General features: G+C 38.9%; 1 protein-coding gene across 1 annotated transcript in view; it reads right to left on the bottom strand.

The window, feature by feature from the left end:
• Positions 1-19,228, bottom strand: part of LOC143901569 (uncharacterized) — a 229,034-nt gene extending 209,806 nt beyond the window's left edge. The window contains exon 1 of the mRNA XM_077414000.1: positions 18,575-19,228. Within this exon, the coding sequence (XP_077270126.1) occupies positions 18,575-18,793 (219 nt within the window). The 5' untranslated portion in view covers positions 18,794-19,228. The remainder of the gene's footprint in view (positions 1-18,574) is intronic.
• Positions 19,229-21,713: the final 2,485 nt, after the last annotated feature.

The following is a 21,713-nucleotide window of genomic DNA, read 5'->3' as shown; positions in this document are numbered from 1 at the left end:
GATTCCCGTTGCGGACGAATACATTTTACAGTGGCTTCTGTTCTTTTATCGGGTATTGCGCTTTATTGGTTTCGCGGAAAGAGGGAACGCCTAACGACATAAGCCGCGTTTAAAACCGCGTGGCGTACATGTTTCGGGGACCCGGATTTTCAGTTCGCTCTTCGCGACGAGATAATGCGACGAACGCAAGGGGAACAGGAGTCCGTGACGGATTACCTGACGTGTTTAAATACGCTTTTCGATCGGTTATCGCCGCCGTGGAGTGAGGAGGAGAAAGTCGGCTACGCACACCGACACATGAGTCCCCGTCTACAGACCCAGATACCTCGGGATTTGGTTCAAGGGATGGACGCGCTCGAACGATGGGCCGCCGGGCGGAGGCTAGCAGCCGCGCGGCACAAAACTATCGCGCTCCTCCCATGCCGGAACGCTCTTTCTTCACGGATCTAGCGTACCGAGCGCCCAAGGGCGCAAACCGCAATTCGGGAGGGAATCAACGCGACTCTGTGGCCGCGCTTGGCGTGTCCACCGCAAATTCAAGCAGCACCGGGACAGCCGCGACGAAGGGTACGGCCAACGGGCCGAAAGCGAATGCTCCGGTCGTGGCTACCACGCCTGTGACGGGCGGGTCGGGTGATTCGCCGGCTTCCGCGAGCGTGAACCCCAACGCCACGTGCTGGAATTGCGACCAGACGATTGTAAAGCTCCGCCGCGGAGACATTGCTACCGGTGCGGGAAGGTCGAGGTCACCACCCGTACTTGTCCGAAATGTTCGGGAAACGAGTAGCGGAGTCGCGGAATTGGGGCAACCCGGCTCCTAACCCCTCAGGTTCCAGGGATTCGTTGTCGATGGGAGATCGCGATGCCGCGTATAACGCTTTCGGTGGTAAAAGAGGCTCAGCCTCTCTAAATTTCCTATGCGTGCAAATCGCGAGACACGAAATCCGCGCCCTCGTAAATTCCGGTTCTAGCTGTACGTTGGCGGGTCCGGAGGTCACCGCGTTAATTAAGCAGCTCAGTTTTTCGTTTAAGAGGACGGGCGGGAGACGCATGACTACCGCGACCGATCAGAATGCGAGAGTGAGGGGGGAGGTAAAGGTCCCGATACGCGTTCAGGATAAAATCTTGAACATGATGATTTGTTCGTTACCGACTCTGGCGTTACCGTGCATATCGAGGGGCAATTCATTCTCGAGTCATAATTTTTAATCGTTCTGTAACGTTTGCAATCGATATAAAATTGCGTCAAATAAGGGCTACGTTGCATAGATAACATTTCTATTTCACAAATCAGGCAAATAAGATAGAAATTGGTTGAAGTCGTTAGGATAATGTAACATAACGACGCAGTCACGCCCGAATCTTTGCGAGTCTCAGCGTATCTAAATGCATAAGGCCGCACAAGGCGCGAGTCAGCGCGTCTAAACGTGAATCATAACGCAGTAAAGTCGAATCACTAAACAGGCCAGCAGCGCTAGGAGAAGCCGCGTAGAAGGGGTACCTTTCCTCGCATGGTCGCACATGCGCGGGGCACGATTGTGCACCACTGTATAGCTTTCATGACAGACAACGCAAATACACAAAATATCGTTATTCGAAAGTTTTTCGAGGTTGTGAAAAACGTATGTGTTTAGTGATTGGATGTGGTTGATTATTTTGAAAAGGTGAGTTACATTTTCTTACATAATTGACGTACGTAAAATATATCATAAATAAGACTATGCTTAATTTATTAAATACTTAGTTTAGTGAAACTCAGCCTTATAAGTTACTAGTACAATACATAGCGCGCGTCATTTGGCATTTTTTATATTTAAAATGAACATTACATGAGAGACATAAAAATAAAATCTCAAGCTGTCAATGAACAAAACATATAACCTCGCGTAATGACACGTGTATGTACGCTGTACATACACGAAACGGACGACGTTCAAGCGGCACGAGAATCGAGATGACCAATGAGCATAGCGGAAAAGAGGCCTCAACGCTTCGATACAAAACAGATTCACGATAACGCGCACTCTTCATAAAGGGGATATGAGACATTTGATTGAGCATGTGATTGTCAATTTCACTTTTGATTGAAAATTCTATGGCGTGTTGTTATTACAAACCAAACTTTAGGATGAGCCCACCCCAGCAAACCAGCACCATATTTACGTATCAGTAACATAACATCAATGTTGCTGTCAGCTCAATCAAAGCACATGTGCTTTGTTACATGTGTTTGCAACTGTTACATATCGTTGATACCGACTTTGAAAACACCTCTGACGCCAAGCAACGGGAATATCTCTTGCAATTTTTAATATGTATTAATGCGCTTGCAACACTTTTTTTTATTCAAAGTACATATTATATAATGCTAAAAACCGCGCTGCGATATTCGTAATACTTTTTGAGAAACAACGTCTTAAATATCGGGCTATTTTCGGTGCCTGCAGGTGTACGTAGCCTTTTAAATGAAAAACGAAAAACTCAAACGAATGGGAAGAAACCCTAAATAAATGGAAAATAGAAAAAAAGGCAGAAAATAAAAAAAATCCTGAATAATAAAAAATAAAAAAAACGACTGGAAAAAAGCCGCAAATGAATAGAATCAAAACATGAAATTAATTCTATAAAGAAGCAGATAAATAAATAAAAACTAAACAAACGAGACTCAAGCTTCTGTAAGGGGACTATAAATCGTGGAGCTAACAAATAAATAAATAAAAATTAAATTAACTAGACTCAAGCTTGTACTTGGAATATCAACAGTTCAACACATATTATTTGGTATTAACAGTAGAAACATTTAAACTTGTTTATTTCAGACCCCGTACAGTATTGTTCTGAAATTTAGGTCACAGCTATGGGTGATAACAGTGCAAAAGAAAAGACTAACGAAGTGGATTGTTGATCGCACTTCTGGAATAAAATACACACAGAGTTGGGCTTGGGTGTTCCAAATCACATTAAGAATATTATGCAATTTAATAATTTGGACAATCCATTTTCTTTTCGACAAATCACTGACGACATAATCTCAGAACTGGAAGTATTTGCGAGAACATCTATGATCAAATTCCTTGACATAAGCACAACAGACTTAAATAATTATTTTGAAATATATGACCGTAATCCTGAAGACTTCCGATTCGTAATTGGCGACAAACTTTTAATTAAGCAATTGGTACAATTCGTTCAAAGTAAACCTCTGGACTATTGGGGCATCAGTAAGTCGACTAATCAAACAGCAACATCAAGTGACTCTTCCAGACATTTCGATCCAAAAGCTGAGATCAAGAAGTTGCAAAAACAAATAACTCGAATGGCGAAAGGAAAAGAAAACAAGGGATCTGCTGATAATGTTTTTTCATTGATCAAAGAAGACGTACAAGTTGATGTCGTAATTATTAAAAATAAAAACAATGCTGTAAAATACGAGGCAAAAATGAAATGTCCTGTGTGTCCAAGTATTATATCAACGATGAAAGATCCCAACGCGAAATCAAGATAGATATTATCAAATTTTAAGAGACATCTTACACTTCATTTTAAAAATAAAAATAATTCAAAAATATCGGTTGAGACAATAAAAACATCGGCTGATCCTCCGCATGTGTCATGTGTTAGTGGGCAGAATTTTACTATGAACTCAGGTATGTAAATCTTAAGTTAGGTCCATAAAAAATGAAGACTACAGAATATTGAAATATAATAGTAATATAATACAGAGCACGGAGGTGTGATGGAGAATGTCAACAGCGCCAATTCGACTGCACCACAAGCAGGAGGCACAATGCAAATTTTAAACGCAACAGATCCAATCACGATTTTGGGTCAGGTTGTCAATATCCTCACTAGCTTAGACAAGGGGGAATAGAATGTCGGGGCAGCTTGCGGACTGCTTGCCTCGACAACGAAAAAGATGATAATGTCCAAATAAAAGTGAATGAAAATGTAAGCAGTATTTTAAGCAACTGTGATAATAATCTTGTTAAGTCTAAAAAAGTTTATGAAGGTGCAAAATCGACATTTCTATCTATGTCAATTCGGTGTGCAGAAGCAAAGACAATTATAAGAAGGGCCGATTTTCGTATGAGAATGTTTTAAAACAATTTTCAGCTTATATTTTTATAGTTAGTGGTCGCATTCTCTATGAAACTTTAGCAGCAAATTTACCTTTGTTTTCTGTTAGCACTGTTTGTCGCTATATACATTCATCCTCTGTTCCGTTAATTGAAGGTATCTGTCGCATTTCAGAATTACAATATTTTTTGAGCGCCCGGAATTTAACGTCATTAGTTTGGCTCAGTGAAGATGCAACGGGCATTACTGGTCGAATTCAATATGATTCACATACTAATCAATTGGTGGGATTTGTTTTACCGCACGATGACCATGGAATGCCAGTTGCATTTTCTTTCAAAGCGACTTCTGCTAAAGCCATTCAAGGCCATTTTGAAAATAATACAGTAGCTAATTACTTATACACGATAATGGTTCAACCGCTACAAAGTGACGCCCCTTGTTTTCCTCTCTGTGTATTTGGTACTGACAATAAGTTTCGCACCGAGCATGTCATTAAACGTTGGGACTATATCAGTAAAAATCTTAAGAATCATGGCATAACAGTTGTTGGTATTTCTTCTGATGAAGATTCGCGTCTTATGAAGGCCATGCGAATAAAATCAAACCTTGGTGTTGAAACTCCTAACTTCGAACCAATAAGTCTCAATTTCCATATCCCAGAATTTCATGCATGTGTATTGCCTACGTTTATATGCATGCAGGACACTGTACACATTGGTACCAAACTTAAATCTAGAATATTGAAGCCTTCTATAGTAATGCCATTAGGAAACTTCTTGATTTCCGCTGGACATTTGCAGATTTTTATAGATACCGTATCAAAGGATAAACACCTCTTAACCCAAAGCGATTTGTCGTCAAAAGACAAAATGAATTTCAATTCGGTCCTGAGAATGTGTGATCTTAAAATTTGGCGTTTGTTGCAAAATCATGTCCCGGGCAGCGAAGGTACAAGAGCTTATTTGAAAATAGTATATTACGTTCTCCATCCTTTTTTATCAATATCAGAAACTATCGAAAACAGAATTTATTACATATGGTATAGCGTTTTTTTCTTGCGTATGTGGCGAGCCTGGATCAAATCGCAACCACAGTACTCATTGACAAATAATAGCATAACAGCCAATTCATATTTATGTATTGAATTCAACGCGCATGGCTTATTACTGAACGCGATTTTTAGATGCATGACAATTAATTCAATCAAACACTTCTTACCTTGGCAATATGGCAGCCAGCAATGTGAAAGTTTTTTTCGCAATTTGAAGTCGACAAGTACAACATGCTCTACTGTTGTAAATTGCTGTCTTCTAGATTCAATCTATCGAATACAACGAATACAGTTGCAAGCAGATATTTCCGTTACAGATTTTGAAAGCCAAGGAGAAAACCTTATATTTCCCAGAACGAGACATTTAAGTTTTTCCTATGAAGCACAAGACAAAATAATATCCACTCCCACAGTTGTAGTTGGCAGAAATTCTTTGCTTCCAAATTGCTCCGTCATTAAAGATATACTTCATTGTGCGAAAGAAGATGCCTTTGCGATGATATCAATGTTAGATATGAAAGTAGACATAACAACAGCAGATGACGTACAAATTCGAAATCTACCTACACTTGACACAAACAATGACGGCGTTTTCTATGATGAAGTTGACTCGGATAGTGAAGACTCCTCTACAGTCACAACAAATACTACTGAATATGCAGTTACATCTGCTGAATCCGAAGAAATACTTCAAGATTTAAACGTTCTATCTAATGTTATAGGAACATTAGAGTTACAAGATTATTCAGAAAATAAAATAGACATTCAGCCTAACAGTCATTTTACAGTCGTTAAAGATTCTCAAGGAAAAGAGCATGTTGTACGTAAGTCTTCAATTTGTTGGCTGCTTAATTCGAACAGTAGTGATCGCTTGCAAAGAGTCAGAACTGGCGAATACAAAAATAAAAAACGCTGTTCAGTAAGCCAGCAAGTCAATTCTATATATAATTACATCTACAGAAATACATGTCGGGGACTGGTGTTTGTTCCACACAACAGAACAATAATAAGAAATATATAATAGGCCTTGTACTTAGTTTTGCATACATGAGGGAGAAAACTTGGAGAAGTATCGAATACTCTAACACTTTTGCAAATGTCAGCGGAAACAAGAAGCCTATTGGTGTTTTGTGTCACTGGTTTAATGTGGACGGCAGCGGCAATTTAATGTTACTAGAACTGACTGTGCACGGATATATTTCAATAGACCAATACAGACATACGGTTCCGCCCCCAGTACTTACCGAAGTCGGTCTTAGCTTAAGTAGCGATATTAACAATGCAATCAAAGATAAACTTTAAAAATACACCACCACCGAACAGAACACATCCTTCGTAGAAAAATAAATGGGACCAACTTTCAATTTCTGGATGATATCGGTGTATTATAAATATAACTATTGATGTGCAACGTCCACAGTTCATATATGTACAAGTAGAAAATAAATATATAAATTCAATTGTTTTACGATTATTTTTATAACATGTGATGTTTATGTTTATTGCAGGATAAAATATCCTGAACAGTTCATATATGTACAAAAAAAAAGTAGGGAATAAATATTTAAATATATATATAATAATATATATAATAGAATGTCTGTCTGTGTCTGTTCTTTATACATTCCTACATACTTTGACATAGTATATGACTTTGTATAGTTACACCTTAGGATGCTGTGAAAAATATAGGCTACTTTAAAAAAATATTAAATTTTTTTAACATTTTTTATCACATTTTTTTTATAAAATTGAAAAAATTGCATAAATATTTTTTTCACTGACATAATAAATCAAATTATTTTGTCACATTTTTTATTACATTTTCTAAAAAATTAAAAATTTTCTTTATCTGTTCTTTATATATGCTCCTACACATTTTAAAAATAAAGTTATCATAAAAAATATCTTTTTGTCCTCATTATATATATTTCTTTATTTTTGTAAAAGTCGCTTTTTTCAACTTTATTTTTTTATAAATAATTAGAAAATTAGAAATACACAATTAAGTATATAAAATATTGCTACAAATAGCAAATATAAGGAAGGAGGATATCAAATAGCGTAGAGAAATCGGTGTCATCGAGAAAATAAAGAGCGAGGCAGAACTCATAAGGCGCGAGTCAGAGTCCACAAGGAGCGAGTCGGTGCGAGTCGACTGCAGTCGTTAGGGAATAACGTCGGCGCGTTAGGAAAAACGCGTGCACTACTGTCGAATCTTAGTCGTAAACGCTCGAGCCAAGCGCTTTTCTTATTTAACTAAATTTAAGGACACTAATCGTATGCAATCGGTCAATAACGTCCTATGTTGTTTCACTGACTCGAGAATGAATAGCCCCTCGGTGCATATTGGGAGTGGATTTCCTGGAGGCTTTCGGCATAAGCATGAGGTTTGCGGACGGTACGTGGAATTTCGACGAGGATCCTTTGCGACGTTACCGTTTCGAGAAAGGTTCTTCGAGTTCTCTCGCGAGTGTGCGCGTGGCGTTAGCCGAGGGAGATACCATAGATCTCGAACCGGGCTTAGCAGAAAAGGGGGGGAAGACGCGAAAACCGGAAGCATCGCCCCTCGTTTGTTGCGGATTGAGTGAATTAACGCCGGACCAAGAAAAGCGTCTACAAGAATTTTTAGCGTCTTAAACTACGGTTAATTCGAAAGAACTCGGAGCCACCTCGTTAACCGAACACCATATCGAGGTCGGAAACCACCCTCCTATTCGACACCAATGTTACCCCGTGTCGCCGAAAATCAAAGAGGCCATTTATGAGGAAGTAGACCGCCTACTGAAAGTCGGTATAATCGAGCCGTCGCAGAGCGAGTGGTCGACACCCGTCGTCATGATTAAAAAGCCTAACGGGACATATCGTTTCTGCCTAAATTTCCGAAAAGTTAACGATGTTTCGAAGAAGGACGCGTACCCGTTACCGTACATGAACGGGATTCTCGATAAATTAAGGAAGGCTCGGTATATTTCGACTATTAACTTAAGCCAAGCCTACTTTCAGGTTCCGTTATCTCAAAAGAGCCGAGAAATCACGGCTTTCGCGATGCCGGAAAAGGGCCTGTTTCATTTTAAATGGATGCCGTTTGGTTTAACGTGGGCCCCCGCGACTTTCCAGAGGTTATTAGATCGCTTAATCGGACCAGAGATGGATCCGTACGCGTTCGCGTATCTAGACAATATCGTGGTGGCTACCGAAACGTTCGAGGAGCATCTTGAGTGGTTGGAACGCGTTTTCGAGCGTATTCGCGAAGCGGGCTTGACGATCAATCCCGAGAAGAGTAAGTTCTACCGCTCGCAGGTGAAATACCTCGGATTTTTGTTTCAGCGCGAGGGTCTAAAGGTCGATCTCGATAAGACAGTCGCGATCAGGGAATATCCCGCGCCGCGTAACCTCCGGCAATTACGTCGATTTATTGGTATGGCGTCGTGGTACCGCCGTTTTATCCCGCAGTGCGTTACGCGCCTAGAGCCGTTAACGCGATTGCTTAAAAAGAATCAGCCGTGGGGGTGGGGCGAGGAACAGCAAGCCGCGTTTGAGACTATTAAAGAGTGTCTCACTTCTCCACCCACCTTATTGTGTCCCGACTTCAGCATCCCGTTCGAGCTGAGAATAGACGGGGTCGAACATGTAATAGCTTTCGCGAGTAGGGCTTTGTCTGATGCGGAAAGGAAATACTTTACCACCGAGCAACAATGCCTCGCGGTCATATGGGCGATTAGAAAGCTTAGGACCTATCTCGAAGGCTACCAATTTACCGTCATAACGGACCATAGCAGCCTCCGGTGGCTGCATAATTTAAAAAATCCGACGGGACGGTTAGCGAAGTAGGCTCTTGAGTCACTTGAATACGACTACCGAATCGAGCACAGGAAAGGTGCGATGCACTATGTGCCGGACGCACTTTTGCAAATTTACGAGTAAGATGACGACTTGTGCGCGGTTGCCGTGGTTGAAAACGGTACGCAAAAAGATTTCACGAAGTTCTCGAGCACCCGCAAAAATTTCCAGGATGGAAAATAGAGGGGGATCGGTTATATTCTCGTAGACCTCATCCCGTAATTAACGAAACCGTAGATGACCTCGACCAATGGAAGCTTATTGTACCAAGGGACTCTTGCGATGAAATTATTCGCGCCAACCATGATCCACCTCAAGCCGAACACTTGGGCGTCGAAAAAACTTAACGCCGTGTCGCGACGAGGTATTATTGGCCGCAAATGTTCAACGATGTCGCCCGGTACGTGCGCCGGTGCGACGCGTGCCAGCGAGCAAAAGTAGAACAGGATGTTCCCTCGGGATTAATGGGCCAACGAGTGATCGAAGCTCCGTGGACGGTTGTCGCCGCTGACATTATGGGGCCACTTCCGCCCAGTAAATCGGGACACGCGTACCTTCTCGTGATGCAAGACCTGTTCACAAAATGGATTGAGTGTTGTCCGCTACGTAAAGCGACCGGTAAAATCATCCGAGAGGCTATCGAAAACCTCGTTATTTTTCGTTGGGGAGCACCACGCGTCTTATTAACCGACAATGGCACGGAATTTCTAAACCGAGAATTACAGGCGTTAACGACACAGTACGGAATTCAGCATACGACGGTACCGCCCTATCATCCACAGGCGAACCCCGTCGAACGAGTTAATCGCGTAGTCAAAACTATGATTACGGCTTTCTTGGGTCGAGACCACCGCGAGTGGGACCGGAACATTAACGAATTTTGTTTTGCTTATAATTCCGCGCACCATACTTCGCTTCAAGCGACCCCGGCGTTTCTGAATTTCGGGAGAAAACCACAACTTGTTAATCTGTTTCGCGGGCGAGCCGACGCTGCTGTCGAGGTAGAGAACTCCGATCCCGCCATTTGGAGGGAGAAGATGGAACGAATCCACCAGTTACGGGCCTGGATTGTCGAAAACTTAGAGACCGCGCAAATGAGACAAACTCGGTATTATAATTTGCGTAGACGATACCGTCAGTTCGCCGTAGGCGACCGAGTGATGAAACGACAGCACGTCTTATCGTCTGCCGCTCAGCACGCGTCTGCAAAATTAGCGACCAAATTTCATGGTCCCTTTACCGTACTAAGGATTCTGTCGCCGGTAATATACGAACTTGCCGATTCATTAGGTAATTCGATCGGAAAAATCCACGTTAAGGATTTAAAACCATATTATGAATAGACTTTCGCGCCCACTTCTTTCTTTCTTTTTTTCTTTTCTCGCCATTCTTGTACCGAGGAGAAACTTTTGTATGGTCGATATTTCTTTATTTTGTACAAACGCCTTTATCGAGACGAATAAATTGGTAAAAGAATCCAAGTGGTGCAATAGAACCCTAACCCCCCCGAAACCTCCGGCTATTCGCTCATTTACGAGTCATAAGGAATCCCGCCGTTAACCACCGTCACCCTTATTCGGTAGTATCGCGCTGGTCCGACCCCACGTAATAAAGCCACGATAAAGCATAAAACCACGCTCCCGCTATGCGGTCGGCACGTCATGTCACGTTGGTGTCGCGTTAGAATCGCTCGTCGAAAATGACGTAGCAAAACTTAGCCGAGTACTGCCGGCGTACTCGGCCTCCAAAAGGGAATTAGCCTCCCGTTTAAAAATACGTTAGGTAGAGTTAAGTAGGCGGTCGACAGCAAGCGAGGCATTTCGCCGTCGTAGGCCATCGTAGGAAGGTCCAACTTGTATCGCGACGATAAATCCAAAAGGGAACGACGGAGCGGTAGATGACTGCCCCCGAGTAACGAATTCCGAGGCCTGACAAGGCGTGGGGATGGGACAGAATTTCGTAAGTTAAAAATAGTTGTTAGTTTATTAATATTTTTTTGTGTTATATGACGTCTCATTTTGTGTTTGTTCCACTGTGCCGAGGCCTGAGCTGGAAATCTCGATCGCGAAGCGCTCTTATGGTCACCCTGGGGGGCGAGTGGCTGAGCGGGGCAACCGCACCCGGTATGCTTCTTCTTGGGGTGGGGTGTTGTGACATTGCGGCCCGCCGCTTCGTGGCAGCGCCCCGCCGCCGTCACAAGGCGCGGAATTTCGCGCCCAGGGACGAGCCAGAGAGGCGACGACGAGATCTCCAGAAGCCAACATTTTATATCACTTCCGCGTTTTGACTATTATTTTATTTTCATGTGTAAATTGTAATGCGCGCGGCGCCTCACCCACATCACGGCGAATCTTTGAGAGAGTACCAATAACGAAAGGGGTCCGAGAAGACTAAGGACCGAAGAGGGGTGGCGAGAACGGGAACTACAGGGATCACGGGCGGCAAGAGCAACGCGGCAGGCATGCGGCGCGTGAGGCAGCGATGGACGATGGCCGCCGATAGCGGGGCCCCAGGTACCGAGGAAAACCCGGCCTCAGCAATCTGCCTCCACGAAATACCGGCCCGCGGGGTGACTAATCACCGCCCCGAAGTCAAACAGGAGGCACACCGGCAGGAACAAAGTCCCGTCCGCTGCCCAGGGACAAATCGAAGGAGTCGCTACGCAACCGAGGGACCGTTGCGCGCCCCCGAAGGATCCACCTTACGACGATCCTGCGTTAGAATATCGAGCGAGCTTGCAAGCTCGCTCTCGATTGGTTGGCACGCCCCTACGGAAGGGGGTGCCGCATCGATTCCGCAATCGAGCGAATCTAGCGAGAGTAGCGAGACACTCTCTGGTCGTCCGTCGGCGAGTCCGAACGTTAACGTTTTGAGCTCCGCGATAACCACCCCGAATCGGGTATCCGTTTGATCCTGCGACGACCGATAGCACAAGGTGATGGCGAGGAGCCCGAGAGGAAGGCATCGCATCGGTGAGGTTGTCCGCAAATAATATTGAGATGTAAAGCCACGACGCCGCCCTCCGGTGCGCGCTCTCCTCCGGGAAAAACGTTTGTAATATCGCGACACGTACGGTTCCTTGAAACCGAGTATCGAATGGCGATCGAAAGCGAGAGCGAAGAACCTCGGGATGGTATCGTGGCCGCGGAATCGCGATAAAGACGTGAGAGCGAGCCTCTGGAGATCGCGATAGATTCGTTGGCGAAATCCGGTAATGCGAGTCCGTTTTCGTGTAATGTCCGCGCTCGTGGTTGCGTCTCGCGCACACGATGTTCACGGCGTATCAAATTACCAAATATTACTTAGGTTGGAATGTCGTCCGCGTCGGCACATCAATCGCGTTAACATGCCGTTTATGTGGGCTGATTGCTTTAGGAGATTATTCGTGTTAGAATAGTTATGTTTGGATGCGTTGTTTCATCGGTAATTGCGTGTAAGAACTAGTCGTGCTGGCTGGAGAACGTTATTCGCGTGAGTAACTCCATTCTTGCGATAGGCTCATTGCCTTCATAATTGCGTGCTATTATGGCTCGCGGTAATTACGTAATTTTCCTCGCGTTCCTTCCAAATTTTCGCGCTATCCCGAGTACCTCGGCGTATCATTTTTTTTGTTCGAAAATCACTGAAGGCAGTATTGTATTTTCCCGAATGACTTGCGTTAAGCTTAAGATAATTGGCGACAGAATTCTCGTGCGGCTCTATACGTGGCGTTCACGCGCTCCGAGCGTGACGTACCGTCCCCTCGCGATCTTTTCTGCGAGACCATAGTTTTCATTTCTATGATTATTTCGCGTTTACTGTCGATGTTCCCTGTCAATCATATGTTTCATTCTACTGTAATTCTTTAATCTAATCACAGCGCATTTTGCGCGTTTCCTATACGATAACGTAATACTTTGTTCGTTCTGGCGTCCGCGCTATCATTATTTTATTTGTTTTATTTCTGACGCTAGCGTGATTGATTATATGATTTGTCTAATTGACCGAAGCCGAATCGGCCTTTATTGTTTCACGCGCGAATTACTAAAGAATAAACGTACGTTATTTTGATTTGTTAATTGCTTGAGCTCGTGGCTTTATTTATGGTGTGTCACCCCGCCGAATATCGCGCCGCTCTTCATCACTCCCGCCTCTGCCCTTAAGTCGAGCTAGCCGATTCTTCGCACATCCGCACGTTTCGCTTTGCGTCTCATTTTGGTTTTCTTTTGCGATTTCGCGGACGCGCATTGACGCGTCTGGCGCCCAACGGTAAATTTGTTTCGCGAAGTGTCGGAGGTGCGAGGGAATCGTCGGAGAGGCCTGTCATCCCGCTCTCCTTACTCCTTTTAATCCGGCACACGTCCCGGAGCGGTCCGGGAGTGAAAAAGTCGTGACAAGCCAAAAGTAAAATAAATCAGTGATGTATTAAACGTTATATTTATAAATCTGGTCATCACATCATAATTCTAACTGTGTCTTTAAAATGTTTACTTTAAACGTAATAATTTCCAGTTATGTTAATGTCTTAAAACATTTTTTTTGTTTAAACAATAATTAAAATATCTAAATATGGCAGGTCGGGGCTGGTTGTTACTGCTATTCTACTTATAATTTCGACCAACTCTGTCAATGTAACACATAATTTCGGCATAACAGCGGCAGATATTTTAATCTTATGTATGATTTCACCGTTAATCTCTTATTACGTATCAGAACCAGTCAGTACAGAACATGAGTTAAATTACATTTATATTATGATTTTGCACTCAACAATGTAAGTGTAATATAACACATATTGTTATATATGTTGTTATTTCTCTTTATTAAATATATTATACTTTAAAAACTGGATCTTTCACAACTTAATCCAGTACTGTAACAACTTACCCCATATAAGAGGCTGATTGTTGCAAATATCATCGCCTTATAATTGTTATTGGTGCAACAAAATAAATTATACTATTTAGTTTAAAAAATAATTTTTGTTTTATATAAGCATGCGACTATTGAAAAAATTTTTTGCGGCTCGTATTCCATTTATTAGTTACATGTAAAAAAATCTTTAAAAAAGTGTATTAACTAGTCCCGGTCTCCCCTACATAAAGAATTGTTATACATAAAGTTGAGAAGTTAATATTTCGAGTATAGTTTCTACTCTTAGAACGCTTTATTAGCACAAATAAAAAAACACGACACAAATATTTTTTGAAGTTCTACATGTGTGCACAGTTTCAAAAAATAAAACGGCGACTGACACTTGGGTAGTGTTACTTGTGAGTTATCGCGGATTGAATAAGAAATTTTGACTTTGATTGCTCATATAATTCCGTTAAAAATCATTGTACCGCAATTCAAAAAAACGGATTCTTAAAGCTAAAACTTTGCTCTATCGAATGATATAATTATCTTTCTTTAAACACAATGGTAATAAATAAAATCGCCAGTATATAAATAAAAATAAATTCAAAAATTAAGGACCCGACTAGCCAGTTCACATATTTTTTAACTAACAACGTTTCAACCATAATCTGGTCTTTTTTAAGTGAGATATAATTTAATACGCAACATTAGACATCATGCGTCGCCAAACATTGTATCTTAACCACATCATGCGAACGCCAAGATGTTTGGTGTGTCAAAGGAATAAAAATGTAAAACTGTAAAAATTGTAAAAATGTAAAAAAACTAAGGTGAACATTTTCTCCACTATATCCGTACCGTGCCATAGTCAAAGTCACAATAATGTTCATTGTAAAATTGTAAAATCATTGTGACTTTGACTATGGCACGGTACGGATATAGTGGAGAAAATGTTTACTTTAATTTTTTTATATTTTGACAATTTTTACAATTTTACATTTTTATTCCTTTGACGCACCAAACATTTTGGCGTTTGAACGATGTGGTTAGGATACAACGTCTGGCGACACATGATGTCTAATGTTGCGTATTAAATTATAATATCTTACTTGAGAAGGACCAGATTATGGTTGAAACGTTGTGAGTTAGAATAAATGTGAACTGGACCCCTATTCTGTAACTCGTAACGACAGTGTCGATATCGTTACGTTGTCGTTGCGCAGGTATACTATATGGAAAAAAAGCTGCGCAACGACGATATAACGATACCGACACTGTCGTTAGAGTTACAGAATAGGGCTTCTGGCCAGTCGGGTCGCTTAATTTTTGATTTTAAATTTTTTTAAATAACATATCGACATGATGCAAATGGATGAAAGTAATGTAAAAATTAGCGATTTTTCTCTCTTTTATTTTAACTCAGAAAACAATTGTGTAGAACAACAACATAAATTAATTTTTTTACATTTTTTTTGTACTTTTAAATACCCTGTATTTAAAAAAAAATTTGCCGAAAAACTGAAATTTTGTTCATGGTGGCCACTATGGTTTTATGGGATAAAACGTACAAAAAATTATGAAATTACTTAAGGGAAATGGTAAAGTTGGCCGTAAATTGTGTAAAATTCAAATGTCGTTTGTGGACAAATAAATAAACATACATAATTTTTTTTTGAAGCATGTTATTAGTGCTTTCTTAAGGAACTAAGTCCCAAAAATATAAATTTGATGATTGAAGGCAACCGCGCGATTTGCGCACTGCTCTGTTTTTGCCACGATTCCTGGTAAACGAACTGAAATTTTTCATTTTTTTTGTGCCATTTTGTTGGTGAGATTCCCCTCTATAGACTGAACCTAAAGTCTGAAAAAGTATTGTACATCAAGATTACAACAATGGCACCCAAAAAAGAAAAAATTTAAAGATTTAAGTTATTTGTTGTTGAAACAGTTACAAAAAATTAATCTTTGTGCGCAAAAATAGGTTTTACGAAAAAATTCGTTATTCTTCATTTAAAACAAAAATCAAGTCGATATCTGCAGACGTTCGTGAATTATCGTGGCAAAACTATCGAAAAATGCCATTTCGAGAACAACGGTTAAAGTTTAGAATACTAGTTTTAGCTAGAAAATTGATACATACGAAGCTCAAAAATTATCCGCGCTATAAAAAGACGTCTTGAGGTCAGCTTCCATTGCAGCAGTAATCACAGAACATCAGATTTTTTCGGCTTTGGCCTCTTTCAGACATGAGGAAAAAGTGTAGCACAAGGCGAACCTGCACCTGGACACTTTGCCGGCCAGCATTTACATTTTTAACTTTCCAATTTAATTCTCAAAAAACCAAACTGGGAAATATTCTTAAAAGATTACACTATTAGAATATGCAAAAAATTAAAAATCAAATTTTTCGAAATTTTAAACATTACCATCCCCCTGCAAAATTGAGGTTTTGCTGTTAGGAAAACGAATAAATCTTACGTATTCTTATGTATTTTGAGAAAGAAGTCGATGCTATAAAAATTACGTCTGTAGCGAGGAAAAAACGTGAAATTGTTTAAACCTCTAGACGTAATTTTCGTTTTCTTACAATTTTGAGTCACAGAATTTTGAGCCGCTATTTGGGAGGTCTCAAAATACGTAAGAAAATTACGTCTGGAGGTTTAACCCTAGAACTCTACACTGTGTTTAGCACCTTTATTTATTGGGTGTAGCCATACGTCTACTAAACGACAAATGAGGCTGCGCAGCATGGGGAATCGTAGAGAAAACAAAAGTTTATTTACCATATCACTTCGATTCACTAACTTTCACTATATTGTAGAAACATTATTTTTAAAACAAACAAATGTGCGCTATACCCAGTGTGGTACTCCAAGGATAAGCGATTTCACGTTTTTTTTCCATTTTCTACGTTTTCCCCGCAGACGTAATTTTTATAAGCATTTTTGGATTTTTCAACTCAATATACCGAAAATACGTATAAAGAATACGTAAGATTTATTTGTTCCCCTAACAGTTTTCAAAAATTTAATTTTACATACCTTATAAGCAATTTTACAATTTTTTGTACGTCTTGCCCCATAAAACCATAGTGGCCATCATGAAAAAAGTTTCCCAGCGATTCGGTAATTTTTTTTTAATGTAGGGTACAAAAAACAAAGAATTCGTATTGTTCTACACAATTGTTTTCTGGGTCAAAATGAAATAGGGAAAAATTGCTAGATTTTACATTATCTTCATCTATTTGTATCATGTCTACATGTTATTTAAAGAAATTTGGCAATTATACCATTCGATAGAGCAAAGTTTCAGCTTTAAGAATCTGTTTTTGAGTTGCGGTACGGTGATTTTTAACGGAGTTATGAGCAATCAAAGTCGCTTATTTTTTATTCAATCTGCGATAACTCAGCAACAAAAAATCATAAAAACATTTAAAAGAAAAAGGAATTTGTAGGGAAAACTTTAAGTTTTCACGTTAAAAAGTCGAACATTTTTGCAGATTTTTTTTTTTACACGTGACAGGCCCATAAAGTGAGAAGAAAACTTTCCATTTTGTCCAGCTTGTATATAGTTTTCTATATGTAAAAATTACCAAACTCACAGAAACTAAAAAATAATAGTCACTTTTCGAAGGTGGAGATTTTAAGCTTTAAAATCCGTTTTTTAAACTTAAATTTATTTTTAACAAAGTTACAGCTGCTTGAATTTTGCTTATTCTTAAAAAAAAATTAAGTGTTCCTCTAATTTTTGTGAAAAATTTATTTTATAATTTTTATGTATTTTTATGTATTTCGCCTTTAAATTATGTGCTGATTCATCGTCATTCAATCTTAAACGCAATTTTATGCCAAAATTGGAAATGTAATATTAACATATGCATACCAGGAATATTAAATTTATAATCTAATATTATTGATACGGAGTACATATCTTATAAAACTACGAGAAATTTAAATTTGCGAAATATATAACCCTAAAATGATATAACCAATGTGCGAACCTCTATACTATTCAATGTCTTTATCATAATTATTTATTTGTATCATACCTATATGTTAACTTTTTTTTCATCACATTTTAGCCAATAAATCGGAGAAAAGGGAGGGAAAAGATTCTCTTTTCTTTTCTCTCCTTCTCTTTTTCTTTGACAATATTAAAAACTAATATATATTTCCCGCTTATTTTTTTAAAGGAAGTATTTTTTTACAGAAAATATATGATAATAAATAAGATATACGCTAAGAAGAGTATACATAAGATAAGACCATAAAATCTCAAACTCTTTACTTTTATCTCAGCAATAATATATTCCAAATTCTTCTATAATATTTGATTTTACACTGATTTTAAAAAATTTAATAGCCATGGCATGTGTATTATCTGTACAAGAATTAAAATCGGTAACACTAATAAAAAATATTGTAATATTTGCGAAATTATAATTTTTTCAAAAATCATATAGCGCAATTTTCTTTTTAAAAAGAAAAAAAGAAAGAGAGAATTTAGTTGGTGATTATATTTAAAATTAATATATGAGCATAACATTTAATCTTCAAAATAAATAATTTTTAAATATTTCTTATGCATACTATTCTAATTGTACAATTATTATTTAAAAATGTAGATACAATATTTTTTATTGGTGCCGTAAAACGATATATTGAATCGTACTCTAAGAGACTAAATAAAAATAAAGTTTTTTTTATATAAAATTATATAAAATATTTATAAGAAATATATATATGCGGTGCTCGTACTTACATCATTGTCATCAAGAAGGGAATAAAGGTCGATCTTGTCGAACCTAATTGATCCTTGAAACGGATAGATCAAAGTCCCCGATGGTATAAATACATTCGACCATACCGAAATTCTAACGTCTAACGTACTTGAATCATCTTTGAAGAGATTTTTGCAGGATGACTGATCGTTGGTGAGGACCAAGGAAAATTCTTTGGGTATTAATACACAAGTTTCCATAACAGAGACTCGCGTGGAAAGTAATTTAAAGATTTACCACACTCTATAGCGGTATATATATATATATATATATATTTATAATTATTTCAAGTACATCCGTAATACCAAGATAGAACGTTTCAGCGGGATAAAATTAAAACACATTTATCACGGTACAGTAGAACACTTAGATTTTTAGATAGCGTATCACGTGTCAAACAAAAGGTTCATCGTTGATAAATTTCAACATAGGTCGGATAAAGCCATACATTCTTTAAAAACTTATTTAATTTTTAAGCCTTACCGCGACGATAACTCGTTAATTACACGTTAATTTACGTATTTATCGCGTAACGTGTTAAAGCGCGAGATAGCACATATATGTATGCAAGAATTGCGAGCAAACGGAGAGACAGAATTGTTCGTTGTGCAAGGTGCAAGGTCCTCAGCCGACTGGATGGGATTAACCGACTGATCTTGACCTTGCGACGGGTTACCAGCATTTGCTACCGAATGGTTAGCCCTTCCCCTCCTGAAACTACCTTCCCACTCGCCACACCGAGCTCTCGCCGCGGTCTGTTTCATCGGCGTAGTCAAAAAATAGTTAGGGATATTCGACCGGCCACGATTGGATTTCTCCGTTCTTGATCAGCATTTGCTGTCATGTGATCGAGTCACTGTTAACAACGTCCCGAATGAGATATGAGAAATCTACACTGGTCCCGTAAGAGTAAATATGAGAAATAGACGCGTGAAAAAAACCAGCAATTTCTTCATAACGTTTTTTAATTCTTCATTTAAGTAACTGATTTACATTTGTAAACATATGTAATGTTCACATGTAATCGCAAAAAGAAACGTGATTATCCAGGCAAAGTAGACTCTACGCCAGTGCGATATTTACCCCACCACGTGCACTCGGCGTGAGGGCAACTTGAGTGTGGAGCGAGTGCCGGTTTGTTCAGACCGGCACAAGGAAGCCGGCTGGTAATCCTCCTCGTCTTCTTCGTCATCTTCGTCGTTGTCGTCATCGGTGTCTTCTTCTTCTTCTTCGCTCCTCCACCATCCGCGACGACGTTTCAAAGAACCCACGTGGGTGCCTGCGCACCTGTCGCTCTCTACCCCCCTCTCTCTCTCTCGCACCCTCTCTCCCTCCCTCTCCTTCTCTTTCCTCCTTTTCCTCCATTCTTTCTCTCTCTCCTCTCCTTCTTCCTTGCTCTTCATCTTTTTAGAGTGTCTGTTCTTGCCTTCCCTACTCCTTTCAGCAAATAGCTTCCATCATCTCTTTTTCTCTGTTTTCGTTACGTTACCCTCAGGCCTGTCCTACCGATCTGCTGGCAACTGCTCACTCCCTACCGATCATCTCTTCTCCCTGTGAAGCAAATCTCTCCCGCCCGAGGCATAGAGGATCCTCGTGCTCTCTTTTCCGAGGTACTCTCTTTTTATTCTCATTTACCCTTCCTTCATCTCATTTGATTCACATTCGTGTCTACATTTCATCCATACATCTCGACTAAAACCATGAACGGCTCGAATACGCGCAACTGCTGGAAAATTATCATTTGATATTCCGCATCTGAAATTTAAAATTGTATGAAAATACAACAAAAAATGTATTTATTACATGTTAAATATAGATATCTGACAATGAGTTTTACAATTGTTGTAAGATTACTTATTTATCAGTGTTGTTTTCAACGATTAAATTTATCTTTTAACATTTTATTTAAATTGATTTAATTTTACTATTTTAATCTGTAATTTCGAATGCAACTGATTAAAAACGACTTATTTATTAATGTTACTGTACAATTTTTTAACTGATAAACCTTTAAATGCCAATTTAGTTTTCTTCAACAACTTATAAAACCACTCATTAAATACCTTCTTGAGTCATGATCGATACGATTTCAGTTGGTGTCATTTACATTTTTCGATGTTCTTGTTCGAAATTATTGCTCCTTAATTTTTTACGTTTTTTTCAGAGAAAAATTGGGTGTTACGTTTTCATTTTCCGTTTTTTTTTTAAATACTATCAATAATAAAATTTCTCTTCCCCATTACAGATTTTCCTTTGCGCATCTTCTCTTTTATCATAATTACACCAACTCATAAATTTCTTCGAAACCTGGTCGTAAACCAAAATAATGTGTTCAATGTATAATGTATAGCAAATTTTATTATATATCGACATGCTTTACTTATGAAATCTTTAGCTAATATAAAATTAATTTTTTTATTATCAAATTAAAATATCACGCATACATGAATCGATAATTTATATAAATACGCTCAGCAAGAGTGTATATCATTTCTTATATCTCCTAAACTAGAAAAACAAACGAATGTCTATATGCCTGACTATACGAATCTCCTTATTACATCTAATGATAAATTAAAAAGCGTTCCCCGCAAAGAACAGTTAAATATGAATTTAATATGGATCTTAATAAAATTTATACTTTTGAATTTTATATTTGATTTAAATTAATACTGAATAACACTGCATTATTATGGTTCATATTTGTTCTATACATAAAACTAATTAAGAATATAATAAGAAATGCCAATAAAAGTAATTAAATTCAAATATGTTCCTAATATGGATCAAAATTAAATTTAAATAAGATCTTGCTATTATATTTAACTTGTCCAGGCGCATATATAGATCATATTAATATTTAATAAACATCTAACAAACCTGAGTTCAAATTTTATTTATATTCGGAACAAATAAGGTTTTAATTAACACACAAATTAAATTTTTATTTAATTGAAAGTGTTTCCATTGACCCATTATATATCCATATTTAATCAAAAATTGTAATGCATAAAATTTCAATAAACCTCAGTTATGTTTGTCTTGCGTTGTAGTCTACTAGGTTAAAGGTTCATTATTTAATCTATTTTTGTCATTATCAATCAATCACAAATCTATTTA

The sequence above is a fragment of the Temnothorax americanus genome, unplaced genomic scaffold, assembly GCF_048541705.1.
Source record: "Temnothorax americanus isolate GAGA-0224 unplaced genomic scaffold, ASM4854170v1 Scaffold35, whole genome shotgun sequence".
Lineage (NCBI taxonomy): Eukaryota > Metazoa > Arthropoda > Insecta > Hymenoptera > Formicidae > Temnothorax > Temnothorax americanus.
The sequence above is the reverse complement of the archived record's forward strand: the minus strand, read 5'-3'. Positions and strand labels throughout refer to the sequence as shown.